The sequence below is a fragment of the Meles meles genome, chromosome 13 (assembly GCF_922984935.1).
Source record: "Meles meles chromosome 13, mMelMel3.1 paternal haplotype, whole genome shotgun sequence".
In the NCBI taxonomy this organism is placed as follows: domain Eukaryota; kingdom Metazoa; phylum Chordata; class Mammalia; order Carnivora; family Mustelidae; genus Meles; species Meles meles.
This window is the reverse complement of record NC_060078.1, coordinates 57,183,156-57,196,551: the sequence shown is the minus strand read 5'-3', so window position 1 is coordinate 57,196,551 and position 13,396 is coordinate 57,183,156. Positions and strand designations below refer to the sequence as shown.

At 49.6% G+C, this 13,396-nt stretch overlaps 2 protein-coding genes across 3 annotated transcripts in view; one reads left to right on the top strand and one right to left on the bottom strand.

Annotated features, from left to right (window-relative positions):
• Positions 1 to 127: 127 nt before the first annotated feature.
• AVPI1 (arginine vasopressin induced 1) lies at positions 128 to 8,058 on the top strand. Of its 2 annotated transcripts, none has more exons than XM_046028041.1 (3): positions 128 to 312; positions 6,228 to 6,524; positions 7,469 to 8,058. In XM_046028041.1, exons 2-3 carry the CDS (start codon positions 6,238 to 6,240, stop codon positions 7,626 to 7,628), a joined length of 447 nt encoding a protein of 148 aa, XP_045883997.1. In that variant the 5' UTR covers positions 128 to 312; positions 6,228 to 6,237; the 3' UTR covers positions 7,629 to 8,058. The 2 variants fall into 2 exon arrangements, with proteins under 2 accessions (XP_045883997.1, XP_045883996.1); XM_046028040.1 differs by having other exon boundaries at positions 150 to 673.
• Positions 8,059 to 9,097: 1,039 nt separating this feature from the next.
• PI4K2A (phosphatidylinositol 4-kinase type 2 alpha) overlaps positions 9,098 to 13,396 on the bottom strand; it is a 30,078-nt gene continuing 25,779 nt past the window's right edge. Inside the window, exon 9 of the mRNA XM_046027588.1 lies at positions 9,098 to 11,518. Coding sequence (XP_045883544.1) covers positions 11,357 to 11,518 — 162 coding nt within the window. The 3' untranslated portion in view covers positions 9,098 to 11,356. The remainder of the gene's footprint in view (positions 11,519 to 13,396) is intronic.

Below are 13,396 nucleotides of genomic sequence, written 5' to 3'. Positions count from 1 at the left end.
GGCCGAGGGCGGAGGGCGGAGGGAAGGGGCCCCGGCGGACACGCCCCTCGCCGCTGCTCCGCTGCTGATTGGGCCCGCGGAATCTTCGCATTCAGGTTTCGAGGCCTGCGAAGGGAAGGGGGCGGAGCCTGGACACGCCCCTCTCCCCTCTGTGGCTGATGATTGGCCCACAGAGTCTCCACGTTCGATTTTGGAAGGCTCCCTCCGGAGCTCTCACCAAGGCTCGGCCGTGGATTGGCTCTTCCCCGGCTGGGGAACGCTTTCTCCCGGGAGTCGCGGCTGTGACCTAGGTGGCTCGCCTTGGGCGGCCAGGTACGTAGGTCCGAGGCCCGGCTCGCGCTGCGGTGGGAGCGGGCGGCGGGCCATCAGAGCCCGGGTGGCGCGGCTACCCGAACCCGCAGGTCCACTTAGGGCCCGGCGTTGTGCGAAGTGGCCACGTCTGAGCCCCGGGGACTGACCTGTGCTGGGGATGTCGCCCAGCGACCTGGGCCAGGATATTCCCCCCCAAGCTCTCGTCCTGTGGGTGAACGCCGCCTGGTCCCTGTGAGCACCTTCGCAGCAGGAAGCGTAGAGCTACGCCCGCCCTTTCGGAAGGCGGTGAAGGGGTTGGAGTGCGCACATCTTAGCCTGCCCCATCCCGATTTGAGGTCTGTCGGCGCTGCCCTTCAGCTTGGTGAGTAATCGCTCTGACTCCCCACGGGGCCGTGGAGCGCTGAGGGCGCCGAGGCTGGCTTGGGAGACCTGACTTTCGATCCCTGCGCCTTCCGAAACCCGCAGAAGCAGATAGCAGGCTCGGAAAGGTTTCAGAGCCTCCTGGGTCGTTCCTTCCCCTGAAGATCTCGTCACCCATCTGGCAGAACAAAAATAACAGTGGTTGAGGGGCTGGGCGCTGGGGTCATGCTACCTGGGTATATCCAACCTCACCACCTACCTCCTGTTTGACTTTGGGCAAGTTACTTAACCTTTCTGAGCTCAGCTTTCTCATCTGTAAAATGGGTATAACCTATAACAACCATAGCGCCGCCTCATGGGGTGAGTATTAAAAAGATCACCTATTTGAAAGCGATGTTCTGTGCTTGACAGGAGCAAGCTGCGTCAGTGGCAGCTGTGATTTAAAAGTGCACAGATGAATCCATCTCCCTTACCCTCATTTCCCAAGAGTGAAGGTCCGTTTTGAGGGAGTTTCATGAAAATGACAATGATTCTATAGGGCCTGCTTGTTAAACAGCCTTTCCCTTACATCACTCATTCATGATGCAGTGTACTGGGATGGATGTTTTCACATACTTTTATCTCCCTTATTCCCTTTCAGGTTATTTATTCTCACTATTCTATTTTGATGATGAGCAAAATGAGGCAGGGGGAAACAGGCTTGTCAATGTCACCCGGTTTGCAGAAGCACAGCCAGAACTCAGGGTTCTTGAAATCTTGAAAAGAGTTCCTTCATCTAGAGTTTATTTTCCAGTCGTATCTCAGTATGGGTCTAGGGGTAGGGCCCAGTTCCTTTCTCTGCTTCCACATCAGGTTTGGAGACCTACGTATATGCAGTTGTCTCAGGCACTCCTGGAGGAGGCTAGGCCCTGAGGCCTGGGGGGCTCACATGGCCATGTGGACTGGGCCTCCCAGTGGAAGAGCCACAGATTTTGGCTCCTGTCTAGTGGCGGGGGAGCAGGCCAGGGCCACAAGCGTTGATTTGGGCCTTGGGCCAGAGCCTCCAGTTCCTTATCCAAGAGGCCCTTTGCCTCCAATTACAGACTATTACCATCAGCAGGGTTATCTGAAGGAGGGGAGCTGAGTGGGGAAGCAATTGCTGCCCAGCTCATGTAAGTGTGTTCTGCCTCTCGTGGTTACCTGAGCCTCCCTGAGACCACAATCAGAATAGCTGTCTAAAGTGAGCTTTACATACTACAAAGGATGCTCAATTGTGTACCCTATTTATGTATTACAAATTCATTGTCTGGTGAGTCACTTTTTTTTTTCTTTTTGGTGAGTCACTTTTTAAATATACTTCTTCGTTAGAGCTCTCTCGTTCAATTATTGCCTATTTCAAAACAAATTGAACTTTGTCATTTTCCACATTTGGTATTTACTTTGTGGGTTCATTTTTAAGCTAGTTTATGTCAAACTGAAGTATTTTGCAGTGAGTTTTTACTCATTTGCTCACAGACCCGTGTTTATATTCTTTGCTGTCAGCTCTGGAATGAAAGATCCATTTGTAATCTTTTAATATCCTTGTGGTGGCATTTTCCAGTTTAAAAAAAGTACCATTGTTCAAGTATACACTGATTTTCCTAGATTCAGGTCTTGCCCAAGAAAATGGGGGGGAAAGAACACATTGAATAAGGTAAGAGAGGTTTCTTCTGGGGTGCCTGGCTGCCTCAGTTGGCGGAGCATGCCACTCTTGATCTTAGTCTATAAATTCAAGCTCCATATTAAGTGTAGAGATTACTTAAAAATAAAACCTTTAAAAAAAAAAGTCTCTTCTGATAATAAAAGTGTTCTGACTCGTTTTCCAAAGTTTGCATCTAATCTTATGGAAACTTCACTGATTTTCATTCTCAGTCTGACTGCTGGCTCAAGCCCAGGGTGGCAGGCAGAGTTAAGAGTGAGGATCCTTGAAATCTGGAGGTGCCAAGGCCCCCTGCTCCAAGGTGCATGGAGGGTATGTAGCCACACACAGGTGGCTGGGAATATCTGGGAAGTCAGGCTCCAAGCCATCCCTGAGACAGCACTGCTACTTAAGCTGGTTGCCGTTCTCTCTGAGGGGAGGGTGAGATTGCCCGAATCTGAGAGAAACGATACCACCTCTTCTCCCACCACCCAGACCAGCCTAGGAGTGTGTCCCAGGCTTGGCCGTTGCCAGCCTAGGTCCCTGGAGTGCTTTAGAGCACTGAGTTCTCTATCTTCTCCCAGACCTTAACCCCACATCCCACCAGCAAAACAGTGTCTTGTCTCCAGGGAAGATTGAGGAGGGCAGAAAAGAAGAACTACTGGTTGGGGAATTTCCTGGCACCTTATTAACCAGGCCTGTCCACACATGTTGCATCTAGGCCTTGGCAGCCAGGCAGACCCAGTCACCACTTCTGTACAGATCTAGCCTCATCATAGAATCCCTAACACCACACACGCCCTTGGAGACCAGAGGCATCAACCTGTTCTTACAGATGTAAGGGGGAAACTGAGGCCCACAGAGGCGATGTGCCAGAGGGGACCCCCCAGCCAGCGAGTGGCAGGACTAGGGCTCTCAGAAGCCAGCACTGTGTGCGCTGGGCTGCGTCGCAGTTCCAGATTTGTTTTATGGAAGCTGGGGATTTTCCTCTTCAGACTGCCACAGGTTCAAGGCTAGAACAGCGGGCCACACAGTAAACAGCTCTGACGCTAATGAAAAGATTAAAATAAATTCTACAGCCCCGCCCTTGCCTTATGTGTGGGCTGGCCATGGTTCTTCCTTTTCCACCGGCAGGTTTCCCACTTGGTGACTTTGGTGAGAATAGTGAAATATCCCTCACAGAGATGACGAGCCAGCAGGGTGCTTGGAGCTTGATTGTGAAGGCAGCTGAGGTTTTCAGACACGGCTGCAACTGCAGCCCTTCACACCAGGTCCTGGCCTTGGCTGAGCCCCTGGCATTGAATCTGTGTCTCAGCTTCCTGTGCTCCTCTGAGCTGGGAGGAGGGTCATGGTGCCCGATTCCTGGAATTACGTTGAGGATGAAGCATCATGCATATTGTCGTGTCGCCTGACGCAGAGTAGATGACCCAGAGTCAGCTTTTTTATCAGCCTGAAAGTGTTCCCTGGTGACTGTTGTTTTCCGGTCACAGTACATTTTTATCATCCAGCTCAGGAGAGTTCATTACCACACACACTAGGTTTTTAACTGGATTCCGTAATAGTGCCTATGGAGAGGTAGATTTTAAAATTCCCATTTCCAGATAAAAGCACAATTTTTATGGAGTTCATTCATCTGAAAGTTTTCTGCAGGTTTATTTTAGTTACTGAACTCTTTGAAGAGTGGGGTTCTTGGGGCACCTGGGTGGCTCTGTCGTTAAGCATCTGCCTTCAGCTCAGGTCATGATCTTGGGGTCCTGGGATTGGGCCCCACGTCAGGCTCCTTGCTCAGTGGAGAGCCTGCTTCTTCTCCCACTCTCCCTGCTGTGTTCCCTCTCTCACTGCGTCTCTGTCAGATAAATAAATAAAATCTTTAAAAAAATGAAATGAAATCCCTATTAAAAAAAAAGAGTGGTTTGTTTGGGGTTTTTTTAAGATTTTGTTTATTTATTTGACAGAGATCACAAGTAGGCGGAGACGCAGGCAGAGAGAGAGGAGGAAGCAGGCTCCCTGCCAAGTAGAGAGCCCGATGCAGGGCTCCATCCCAGAACCCTGAGATCATGATTTGAGCCGAAGGCAGAGGCTTAACCCACTGAGCCACCCAGGCGCCCCAAGAGTTGGGTTCTTATGAGAGAAGGCCTAGACACTGGGACAGGGTGAGTGTGGAAATTACTGGAATAAAGAGGGCTGCTATTGAGGTGAGGAGCAAGGGCCAGTTACATTTGAGGAGTCTAAACACAATGGAGAGAGGTCTCAAACTCTCAGAACAAAGGCAGGTGAGAGTAAGGGCAGAGAAGCTGGGAATGCTTTACATGATTTCCTTTCTGTTTGTCACAGTGAGCATGGACATTTTGTAGTGAAATGTATTAATTTTTATTCCCTTTTTAGGCTAGTTCCTGGGTGACAGGTGTCTCCGTAGCTCTCTGGAATGAGGTGAGGTCTGGTGTAACTACCTGACCTTCACCATTAGGCCTGGGGCTGAGGGGTGGAAGGAGCACAGGCAAGTCCTCTGCTGGCTCAGGCCCAAAGAGCAGAAAAGAGACCCTATCATACCCTGACCCAAGTACAAAAGTCAAGGCCAAAAGGGGCATGGGGATGGGGGTACGAATCTGCATTTATTTGGCTTTTACCCTGTACCTTATACCACACTAGGCGTACTCAGTCCATAGAGCAATCCTGAGAAGTGGTTATGAGCCCCAGTTTACAGCTAAGCAAAGAGGCTCCGAGAGGTTGAGTAACTTGCCTAGGGTCACCGCTAGGAAGGTGGCAACCGAGGTCCTTGGTCTTCCTTGTCTCTAGTCTGCTTCCCAATCTCATAGCGTTTTCAGGCTGTACTGGAGACAAGGGTAGGGTGAGTAAGCCTACTTTTATTATTCTTTATTATTCAAATTGAACTCTCTAGAACTGAGGATGATCATTTAATTGAATTTTCATTTCCTATGAGGGGGCACTGACATGAGCCTTCCTTTTATTGAACTTTCTTAGAGATTTCAGGCTCTGCCCATGGTTGTATATTCTAATCCTGGAGCCGCCTCTTCGCCCGTGTTGCTCGCCATGGCCTTTGGACTGCAGTTAGATCTGATTGTCTATTTCATATTGTGTTTGCTAAACTATATGAACTTGGACTGTCTCCAGGGTCTTGAAAATAGGTGGGATGACTGTTCTCCGTGTTATAAATGGGAAAGCAGAATATTAGAACCTTGAGCACTGTTCCTACCACTGTCCTCCCTCAGTCCTCATTGCGACTCTGTGAAGCAGAATTGGTGTGGGAACCAGCTGAGCCAGGCAGTGGTGGAGGTGGCTGGAAGTGGGATTCCAGTGTGGTCAGCCCAACCCCATAACCCTCCTCTTCTGTGCTACAGAACCTGGGCCTTAGCATAGAGGGCTGCTGTGCTCACGTGTCACGGAGGTCACGTGACTACAACTCCTAGAGCCATGCCTGGTACCTCTAAGTGCTCAACACCACGCGGCGGCTACTCCCAGCACCGTCCTTAGGACCTAGGTATCGTGGGATCGGCCTGGGCTAACAGCCAGACAGACCGGGGCTCTGCTCCTAGCTCCGCACTTATGCAAGGCTTTGTGGCTGCAAAGGATCACTGAGGCTGAGTTGCATTTCTTCATCCGTACGGTCCGGATAAACCATTCTGACGTCACAGGCTGCTGGAACTCCTCAGTGAGATACTACGTGCATTGCACGCATAAGCACTTTGTAATAGTTTGACTATCATTAGTGATATTATTTCCCTCAGGTGCCCTGGAATGGAAGGTAGAGTGACTAAGTCAAGACTTACTGCACGCTAGTTCCTGGAGAATAGAAATGCCAGAAGGCTTGCATTCGCCAGGACCCCAGGTTTGGGAAGGGCCCCATAAGCTGATGTCTCTCCATGCTTTCCTTCCCCAGAGCACCCAGGATGGGCACCCCAGCCTCTGTGGTGAGCGAGCCGCCCCCGTGGCAGACCCCGGCTGAGGCCCGGGGCCGCAAGCAGGCATCAGCCAACATTTTCCAGGACGCTGAGCTGCTGCAGATCCAGGGTCTGTTTGAGCGCAGTGGAGACCAGCTGGCCGAGGAGCGGGCCCAGATCATCTGGGAGTGTGCAGGAGACCACCGTGTGGCAGAGGCCTTGAGGAGGCTGCGTAGGAAGAGGCCTCCCCGGCCAAAACCCCTGGGCAACTCACTGCACCACTGCAGCCGACTCAGGTGGGTTCCTGGAATTGGAGGGCGGAGGGAAGGTGAGTGCTAAGGCTGCCCCATCTACCACCACCCGGCGCTACTGACTTGGCCTCACTGTGAGTACCGGCCTTGGCGGGGGCAAGGTCTATTCCGTGCCCATGATCTCTGTTACTATGGGAGTCATACTGGACCCCGTGAACTTCCACAGGAAGGCAGGCCTGGGTCCTGATTTGCAATGATGCTCAGACAGGTGGGAGGGACTATCGTTTGGGAGGAAGATAATTTGTTTCCTTGTGGTAGAACAGGTAACAATCACAAGTAAGCCTGGTTAAAATTTCACCTGTGGAATTATAGACTATAGTGTAGGAGGGTTCCATAGAGGTACTGAGGTTTGAAAAGTGTTGAGGAACTTTAAATTTTCCCTAGTCATCCCCCTTTGCCTAGGTCACTGACAGCCTGGGTACAGCGAGCCCCAGGAGGTCAAGCTGAAACACATGGCCTTGCCAGTCGTCGTGGGTTAGTCTCTGGGCTCTAATTCTTCCTGCTGCCTTCTCGGGGCCTCCAGTCAGAGCACTAGACCTGAACAGGTCTTCTGAGTCAGCACGTCCAGGGGAAGCAGATTGGGCCCTTTCTCAGATGAACCCCAGCTGACTTGCAATCCCTGTTTAAAACACTTTGCTAAGGAGGTTACTTGGTTTCTCCAGTCTCCTATCACGGCTGACTACTGATGGCTGTCATGAGTGCAGCATGAGGAAGAAATGCCGAGTACCACACACCCTGATCTAGTCCAGCTCTCTTTATGTAAAAGACATCTGAAAGCTTTGCCTGGTCTTTAGCTCTCAGAGGGCCAAAGCCCTGGGCTTATTTTACCCCAAACAGTGTGATTTAATAGATCCTCATGACTATAATCTCTTTAGGCCCCATTCTGCTCTTCCTATTGACATGGGCCTATCACACACTTGTTCTCGCAGAATCCCCGAGTCCTGCGCTCCACTGGCCGACCCACAGAGTGGTACCACGGAGACAGCTTCTGATGATCAGTATCTGAACTCCAGAAGGACAAGTGCCAGGATCCGCCGGAACTGGAAGAAGCCAGGCCCTGCAAGCTACCTCCATCAGATCAGACACTGATCCAGGGAAGGGGCTGGCAACGGCAGTATCTTCCCCAGGAATCACAGGGACTTTTGCCAAAGGGCCCAGGAGGTGAAGAAGGAAGAGAGAATTGAGGCAGACACCCTCACAGGGGTAAATGAAAGACCATGGCCCATTCAGAAGAGGGCTGGAAATGTCCCCTGAGCTCTGGGTTATGTGGGACCCATTCCTCACCAGAATGAGAAACAGCGCCTCAGTTCTTCCCATCTTACAGTATACCTGGGCTGCATGATATTCCCCTGAGGGTCATGTGATGGGCACTCGGACTGAGCATCTCACCACTCCTGCTACTAACCCTCTTGCTCCTCCTGTAACCCATGGTCCAGCAGCCGGCCCACACCCCGCCCCTGTCAGGCTAGCACAAGGAAACTGTGGTTTAAGTGGCAAAATAAAAACATTCATAACAACAGCAGTTTGTCTGTCACAAAAAGAGGATCCCCAAATGGATACTCTGGAGCCATGGGATGAAAGGTGGTGCTCACTGCAGGGAAGGGGTGTTCCCAGGAAGGAGAAAACAGGATAGGCCTCCTTTTCCCTGCGATCTCCCCCAATCCCCTGTGCCAGAGCCTTCTCTTCCAGAGGCTATCTGGTTGGGAGATGGCAACATTTCTGTAAGGCAGTCCTGATCCACAGGAGAGAGGTGGCTTCTGGACTCCCGCCAGGTCTAGAAGGGGAAGGGCTATTCCAGTAGGCCTTGCATAGTGAGCAGTGAGTCTGCAGTCAATGTGCTGGCTGCCAGCCTTTCAGCTGGTTTCTTTACCCCCATGGGCCAACCATCCTTACTGAGGTGGGACAACAGCCGGACCAATCGTTCTTGAGCCTCCGGCATTAGCTGAGGTTTCCTAGCCTAAAAACCTTTAAGGTGAGGATTTTTGATTACTCTGCCAGCTTTGCCTCAATACCATATTATGTGCTCATTAGCATTCAGCTCTGCTCCAAGGAATCCTATCTGTCCCATTACCCATCACTTAAAGGACTCAGGGTTCAAAGTACTTCAAGCAGGCTACGACGTGCACACAGAACAGGGCTGCCCTCTTGTGGCCCAGAAGAGAAGCTGAGTCCACATTTCCTCACCCCAAACCCTTAGAGCTAGATGATTTTGTTACTCAGAATTTTTCCAGCTTTTAGGAAGTAGTGCAAATAGTGCCTAATCCCTAGTAGGGAAATAACTTGTAACGAAACATTAATATTTCTGCAACAAATATACACACACTAAGAGAAAAATATGATGATTACAAATAGCTTCAATTCAACCAGTGTAGGTTCAGGTCACGTTTTGGTGTCAGATGAGTTAATGAAAATATTAAACACTGGGACTTCGGAAATGAGGACCTGTATAACTCAGGAGCCATTATCTCAGCAACTCCATGGAAACACATGGTCCTTTGTCCTTAAAATTGCATTCTACTTTGTCTTCCTTCTAACCCAAGAACACTAAACAAAAAAGGTCAGAATTGGACTTGTTATTCATACATTTGCATTGATTTAAATACATTACATACAAGTTCTACAGCGCGTTGGAAGAACAACACAGGCAGCAGCACTCTCCCAGCCCAGCCTCACCTCCCTGACACGGGGACAGGGCCTGGGGCTGGCAGAGGGCTGGGCTATCCCATGAGTGCCACCCAGAAGCCTCCCCTGGCACTTTGGGCCCCCAGCTCTCCCCAAGTCCACATTCAAGGCAACCTGAGTACAGACTTCAAGGAGAATGGAGACATGCCAAGAAAGGATACCCCACATTCTTGCCAAGACTGGGACCAGCCCCCTCGTACGTTGGACCCAATTTCCTTCTCATCACAGAGCTGGTCTAGATGAGAGCGATGTGCAGATCTACTTGGCTGGGGGAAGCAACCAGCATCCTCTAAGACTGCTTGTACTCTCTCAAGCCCAGGTGGGAAGCTTTACCAACAGGTCTGTGTAGAGAGGTTTTTGGAGAGCTAAACACACCTGGGTCCCCTCTGGCCTCCAGGAGCTCTGCTGCTCCTGTCATCTGGGCGCAGGCACTGTCGCCACCATGATCCCCAAGGCCAGATTCCAGGTCAGCCGAATGAGATTGTCAGGGCTAAGAACTATGTCTTTGTCCACAGGGCATGCATAGCCAGCCCCCAGAAACTCTTCCTGTAGCTGGAGGGAACCCCACCAGAAACTGGCTCCTGGGGGCTGGGAGGCAAAGGGACCGTCTTGGCCCAGGTGACAAGAGGACTGCACATCTCTGCTCTGCCTCCTGGGCAGCGGGAGCTGGGCAAACAGAGGGCACACAGCCATAGTACCTTGCTCCCTTTCTTTGGTTGTTTTTCAAACCGTCAAGATAGTTTCTTTCCAAGGCTGATTGACCAATCGCAGGGTGCCAGAATCTTGAAGTGTCCAGTAGCGAACTGCCCCTTAGCCACAGATGGCACCCTCTTTGCTCCCTCCAGAGGCCATTCTTTGCTTTGGTGTGGAAAGGGCTTGGACACCTGGCAAGGGGGCCAGCTGAGGGAAGGACATGGAAGCATGAAGATGCACACCGAGCTGGGCAGGCACTGGGAGGCAGTCTGAAGACCCTTCTCCTCTGGGCCCTGCCCTTCCCAAGAAGCCAAGGAAACACTGGCCAGGAACAAGAAGTCGGGAGCAAAGGGAAGCTGCCCACTAGGAAGAGAATGAGTCCAGTTACTCCCACCAGGCAGCAGTGGTAGCATAAAAAGAAGTCCAGGGACCTAATATCTTGTCCTCTTATGAGCTGAGATGCAACTCACTGAGACCCAGAACTGAACCCCTAAGTCAAAAGTGTTGAGAAAAAAATTATCTAACAGAACAAATTAGAGGACCTGGGATAGTTTATCACCCCGATTCAGAAAGCAAGGCTGGGATAAGTTTACCTACAGGACAATTACAGCTCCCAGCATGCACTTAGGCCAAGTGGATTGCTTCTGCATGCTGGGAGGGCCACTTCCTCCCTTTTGCCTTTGCCTGAATGGCGGGTAAACTGCAAGTCTGGACTAGGGAGGGCAGAGAGCAGAGCCGATCTCTATGATCATATGCAGAACCACTGAGAGTTCTGGAGCAAAAGTATCCTGGCCAGGAGAACTGGGTTGGGAGGCTTTTAGTCAGCCTATTCCACTGGTGGGAGAAGGGGAAAAAAACCTGGCAAAAAAAACAAAGGAAAGGTGTGGCTTGTGTCTGTCCCAACTGGTGAGTCACCCAGTGGCTCTCTGAATCACCCAGCCGGCTTGGTCCATGGGAATAAGAAACTGTGAGGCACCTGAGTGTCTGGGTCCATGCAAATTTAGGTCTGGATCACAGGTTTCTGACCTGAGAGGATCTGAGATTCTGCCTGGGTTTTGCTACTAATATTTAAATTCATATTTGTGTGTTCGTTTTCTGATGCAGAATATAATGAGAATTGCCACAGAGCAGGGTGTCAGGGAGGGAAGGGGATTTCCCAGCTTGCCCCCAAGGGATGCTGGGAGATGCTCCTTCCGGGGCCTCTGGACTATTCACTTGCATGGAGGCTCCAGCCCTCCCTAGCAATCAGAAGGGCCCAACAGCACACACTGTCCCTCCGATTGTGCTTCTCCCTGTGCTTGGGAAAGCCCTGAGGGGCTGGCGAGCAGAGAAGGGCTCTTAAGGGCACTGTTCTCCACCAGCATCTCTGGCTTTTCCTACAACCCACTCCCCAGGCTTCCTCCTAGCCCAAGTCTCAAACATTTCTTTGTCTGCCTCTCGGGCTACCACCACGAAAAGAAGGGCTTCCGACTCTGAAAGCTCTGTGTGTAGGACTCGCTAGAAGACCGCTGGTGGGAACGGGCCGTCTCGACAATCACAGGTGGCATCTGGACAAGGTGCAGGGGACTCTTGTTGTCTTTCAGGGCCTGGGTCAGATTTAGGATCTGCAGCAGGAAAAATAAGATCAGTGAGGGAAAGACCAAGGCATCCTGGTCTGCCTCTGAAGGGTGACCTGCTGATACAGTGCTCCCATAAATCAATACAAAACTAAACACATTAATGGAAAATTATACAAATAGGGTGTTTCCAAAAGTAGAATATAAGGGGGCAAAATATAGAAAATGGAAAACTCTCTGGTCACTTAAAAAATGCAAATTAAAATAAAAACCTCCCACTTTTTGCCCTTCTTATTAGTAAGGATACGGAAGAAGAAGACAAGGCCTCAGATTTGAGGAGGGTTCAGAGCCAGGCTATAGGGCTGGACCCTGGGCTAGTTCTTCAGAAAGCCAAGTGGATGATAAAGGCTTAAAAGTGAACAGGCCCTCTGAGTGAGCAATTCCATTTATAGAAACTAAAGCAGCAATCATAGATATGCACAGACAGTGTCAACGAATAGAGTGCAGTATTGTTTACAACAGTGAAAATGGTGTAAACGCCCAGGAGTATGGGATCAGTTAACAATCTAAGGAATAAGAAACAGCAATTAAAAGATCTATTTTATTGGCATGGAAAGCTGATCCTGATGGCAACAGACAGAAAAGGAAGGAGACAGGAGCCGGTATTATAATGTGACTCCGCTTTCATTTTCTGAAATTCTATCTTCCAATCTACCTATCTGCAGAGAAGAAAAATTCTGCAAGTTGGCAATGATTATCTCTGGGTCAAGAAATTATAGGTGATTTTTATTTGTTCATTGTTGTTTATCCTATATTCTCTGATTTTCCTACAAAGACCATGTATTTTGAAAAAAGCCAGCATTTCACTTGGCTTCTCTCTCAAATGCTGTCTCTTTATCAGTTTTTTAAACTTAAGGAAAAGTTAAAAGATAGTATAGAGAGTTCCTGTACACAGTTTACTTAGTTTCCCCTAATTTTAAATTTTCACATAACTGCAGTCCATTTACCAAAACTAAGAAATTAACACTGAAACATTACTATTAACCAAACTTCAGACTTAATTCGGATTTCATTAGATTTTCCAGGACTGTTCTTTTTCTATTTCAGGATCCCATTCAGGAAACCACATTGCATTTAGCTCTTTACCAACTTTTGTCCATATTTTACAGATATTTCAAAAACGTGTTCATGGGAGGGGTGCTTGGGTGGTTCAGTGGATTAAGTATCTACCTTTGGCTCAGGTCATGACCCCAGGATCCTGGGATCGAGTCCCGCATTGGGCTGCCTGCTCAGCAGGGTGTCTGCTTCTCCCTCTCCCCTACTTGTGCTCTCTCACTCTCTCTCAAATAAATAAATAAACAAATAAAATCTTTTAAAAATATGTGTATATATTTTCACAGGAACGTTTGTCAAAATTAGAATCATCACCACTTATCTTCTCTGATAGGACAATACAAAAATGGAAGTTGTCCTATGATAGCCTATACGCTTGCTTGCTTTTTAAAAGTTCCCTTCATTCTTTCTTTCTTTCTAAGATTCTATTTTTATTTTTTTATTTTTATTTTTTTTAAGATTTTATTTATCTATTTGACAGACAGAGATCACAAGTAGGCAGAGAGGCAGGCAGAGAGAGAGGAGGAAGCAGGCTCCCCGCAGAGCAGAGAGCCCGATGCGGGGCTCGATCCCAGGACCCTGAGATCATGACCTGAGCCGAAGGCAGAGGCTTAACCCACTGAGCCACCCAGGCGCCCAAAGATTTTATTTTTAAATAATCTCTAAACCCAACATGAGGCTCAAACTCACAAACCCAAGATCAAGAGTCACATGCTCTACCAACTGAGCCAGCCCGGTGCCCTGAAGAGCGCCTTCTTTAAACTACTGAAGATTTTCCTAGCCAGGCCACTGACACGGGAGGGTAAGCAAGGC

Coding starts and splice junctions, on each gene's coding strand:
- AVPI1 (XM_046028041.1), top strand. CDS start 6,238: ATGGGCACCCCAGCCTCTGTGGTGAGCGAGCCGCCCCCGTGGCAGACC. Junction 6,525..7,468: donor CACCACTGCAGCCGACTCAG/GTGGGTTCCTGG, acceptor TTGTTCTCGCAG/AATCCCCGAGTCCTGCGCTC.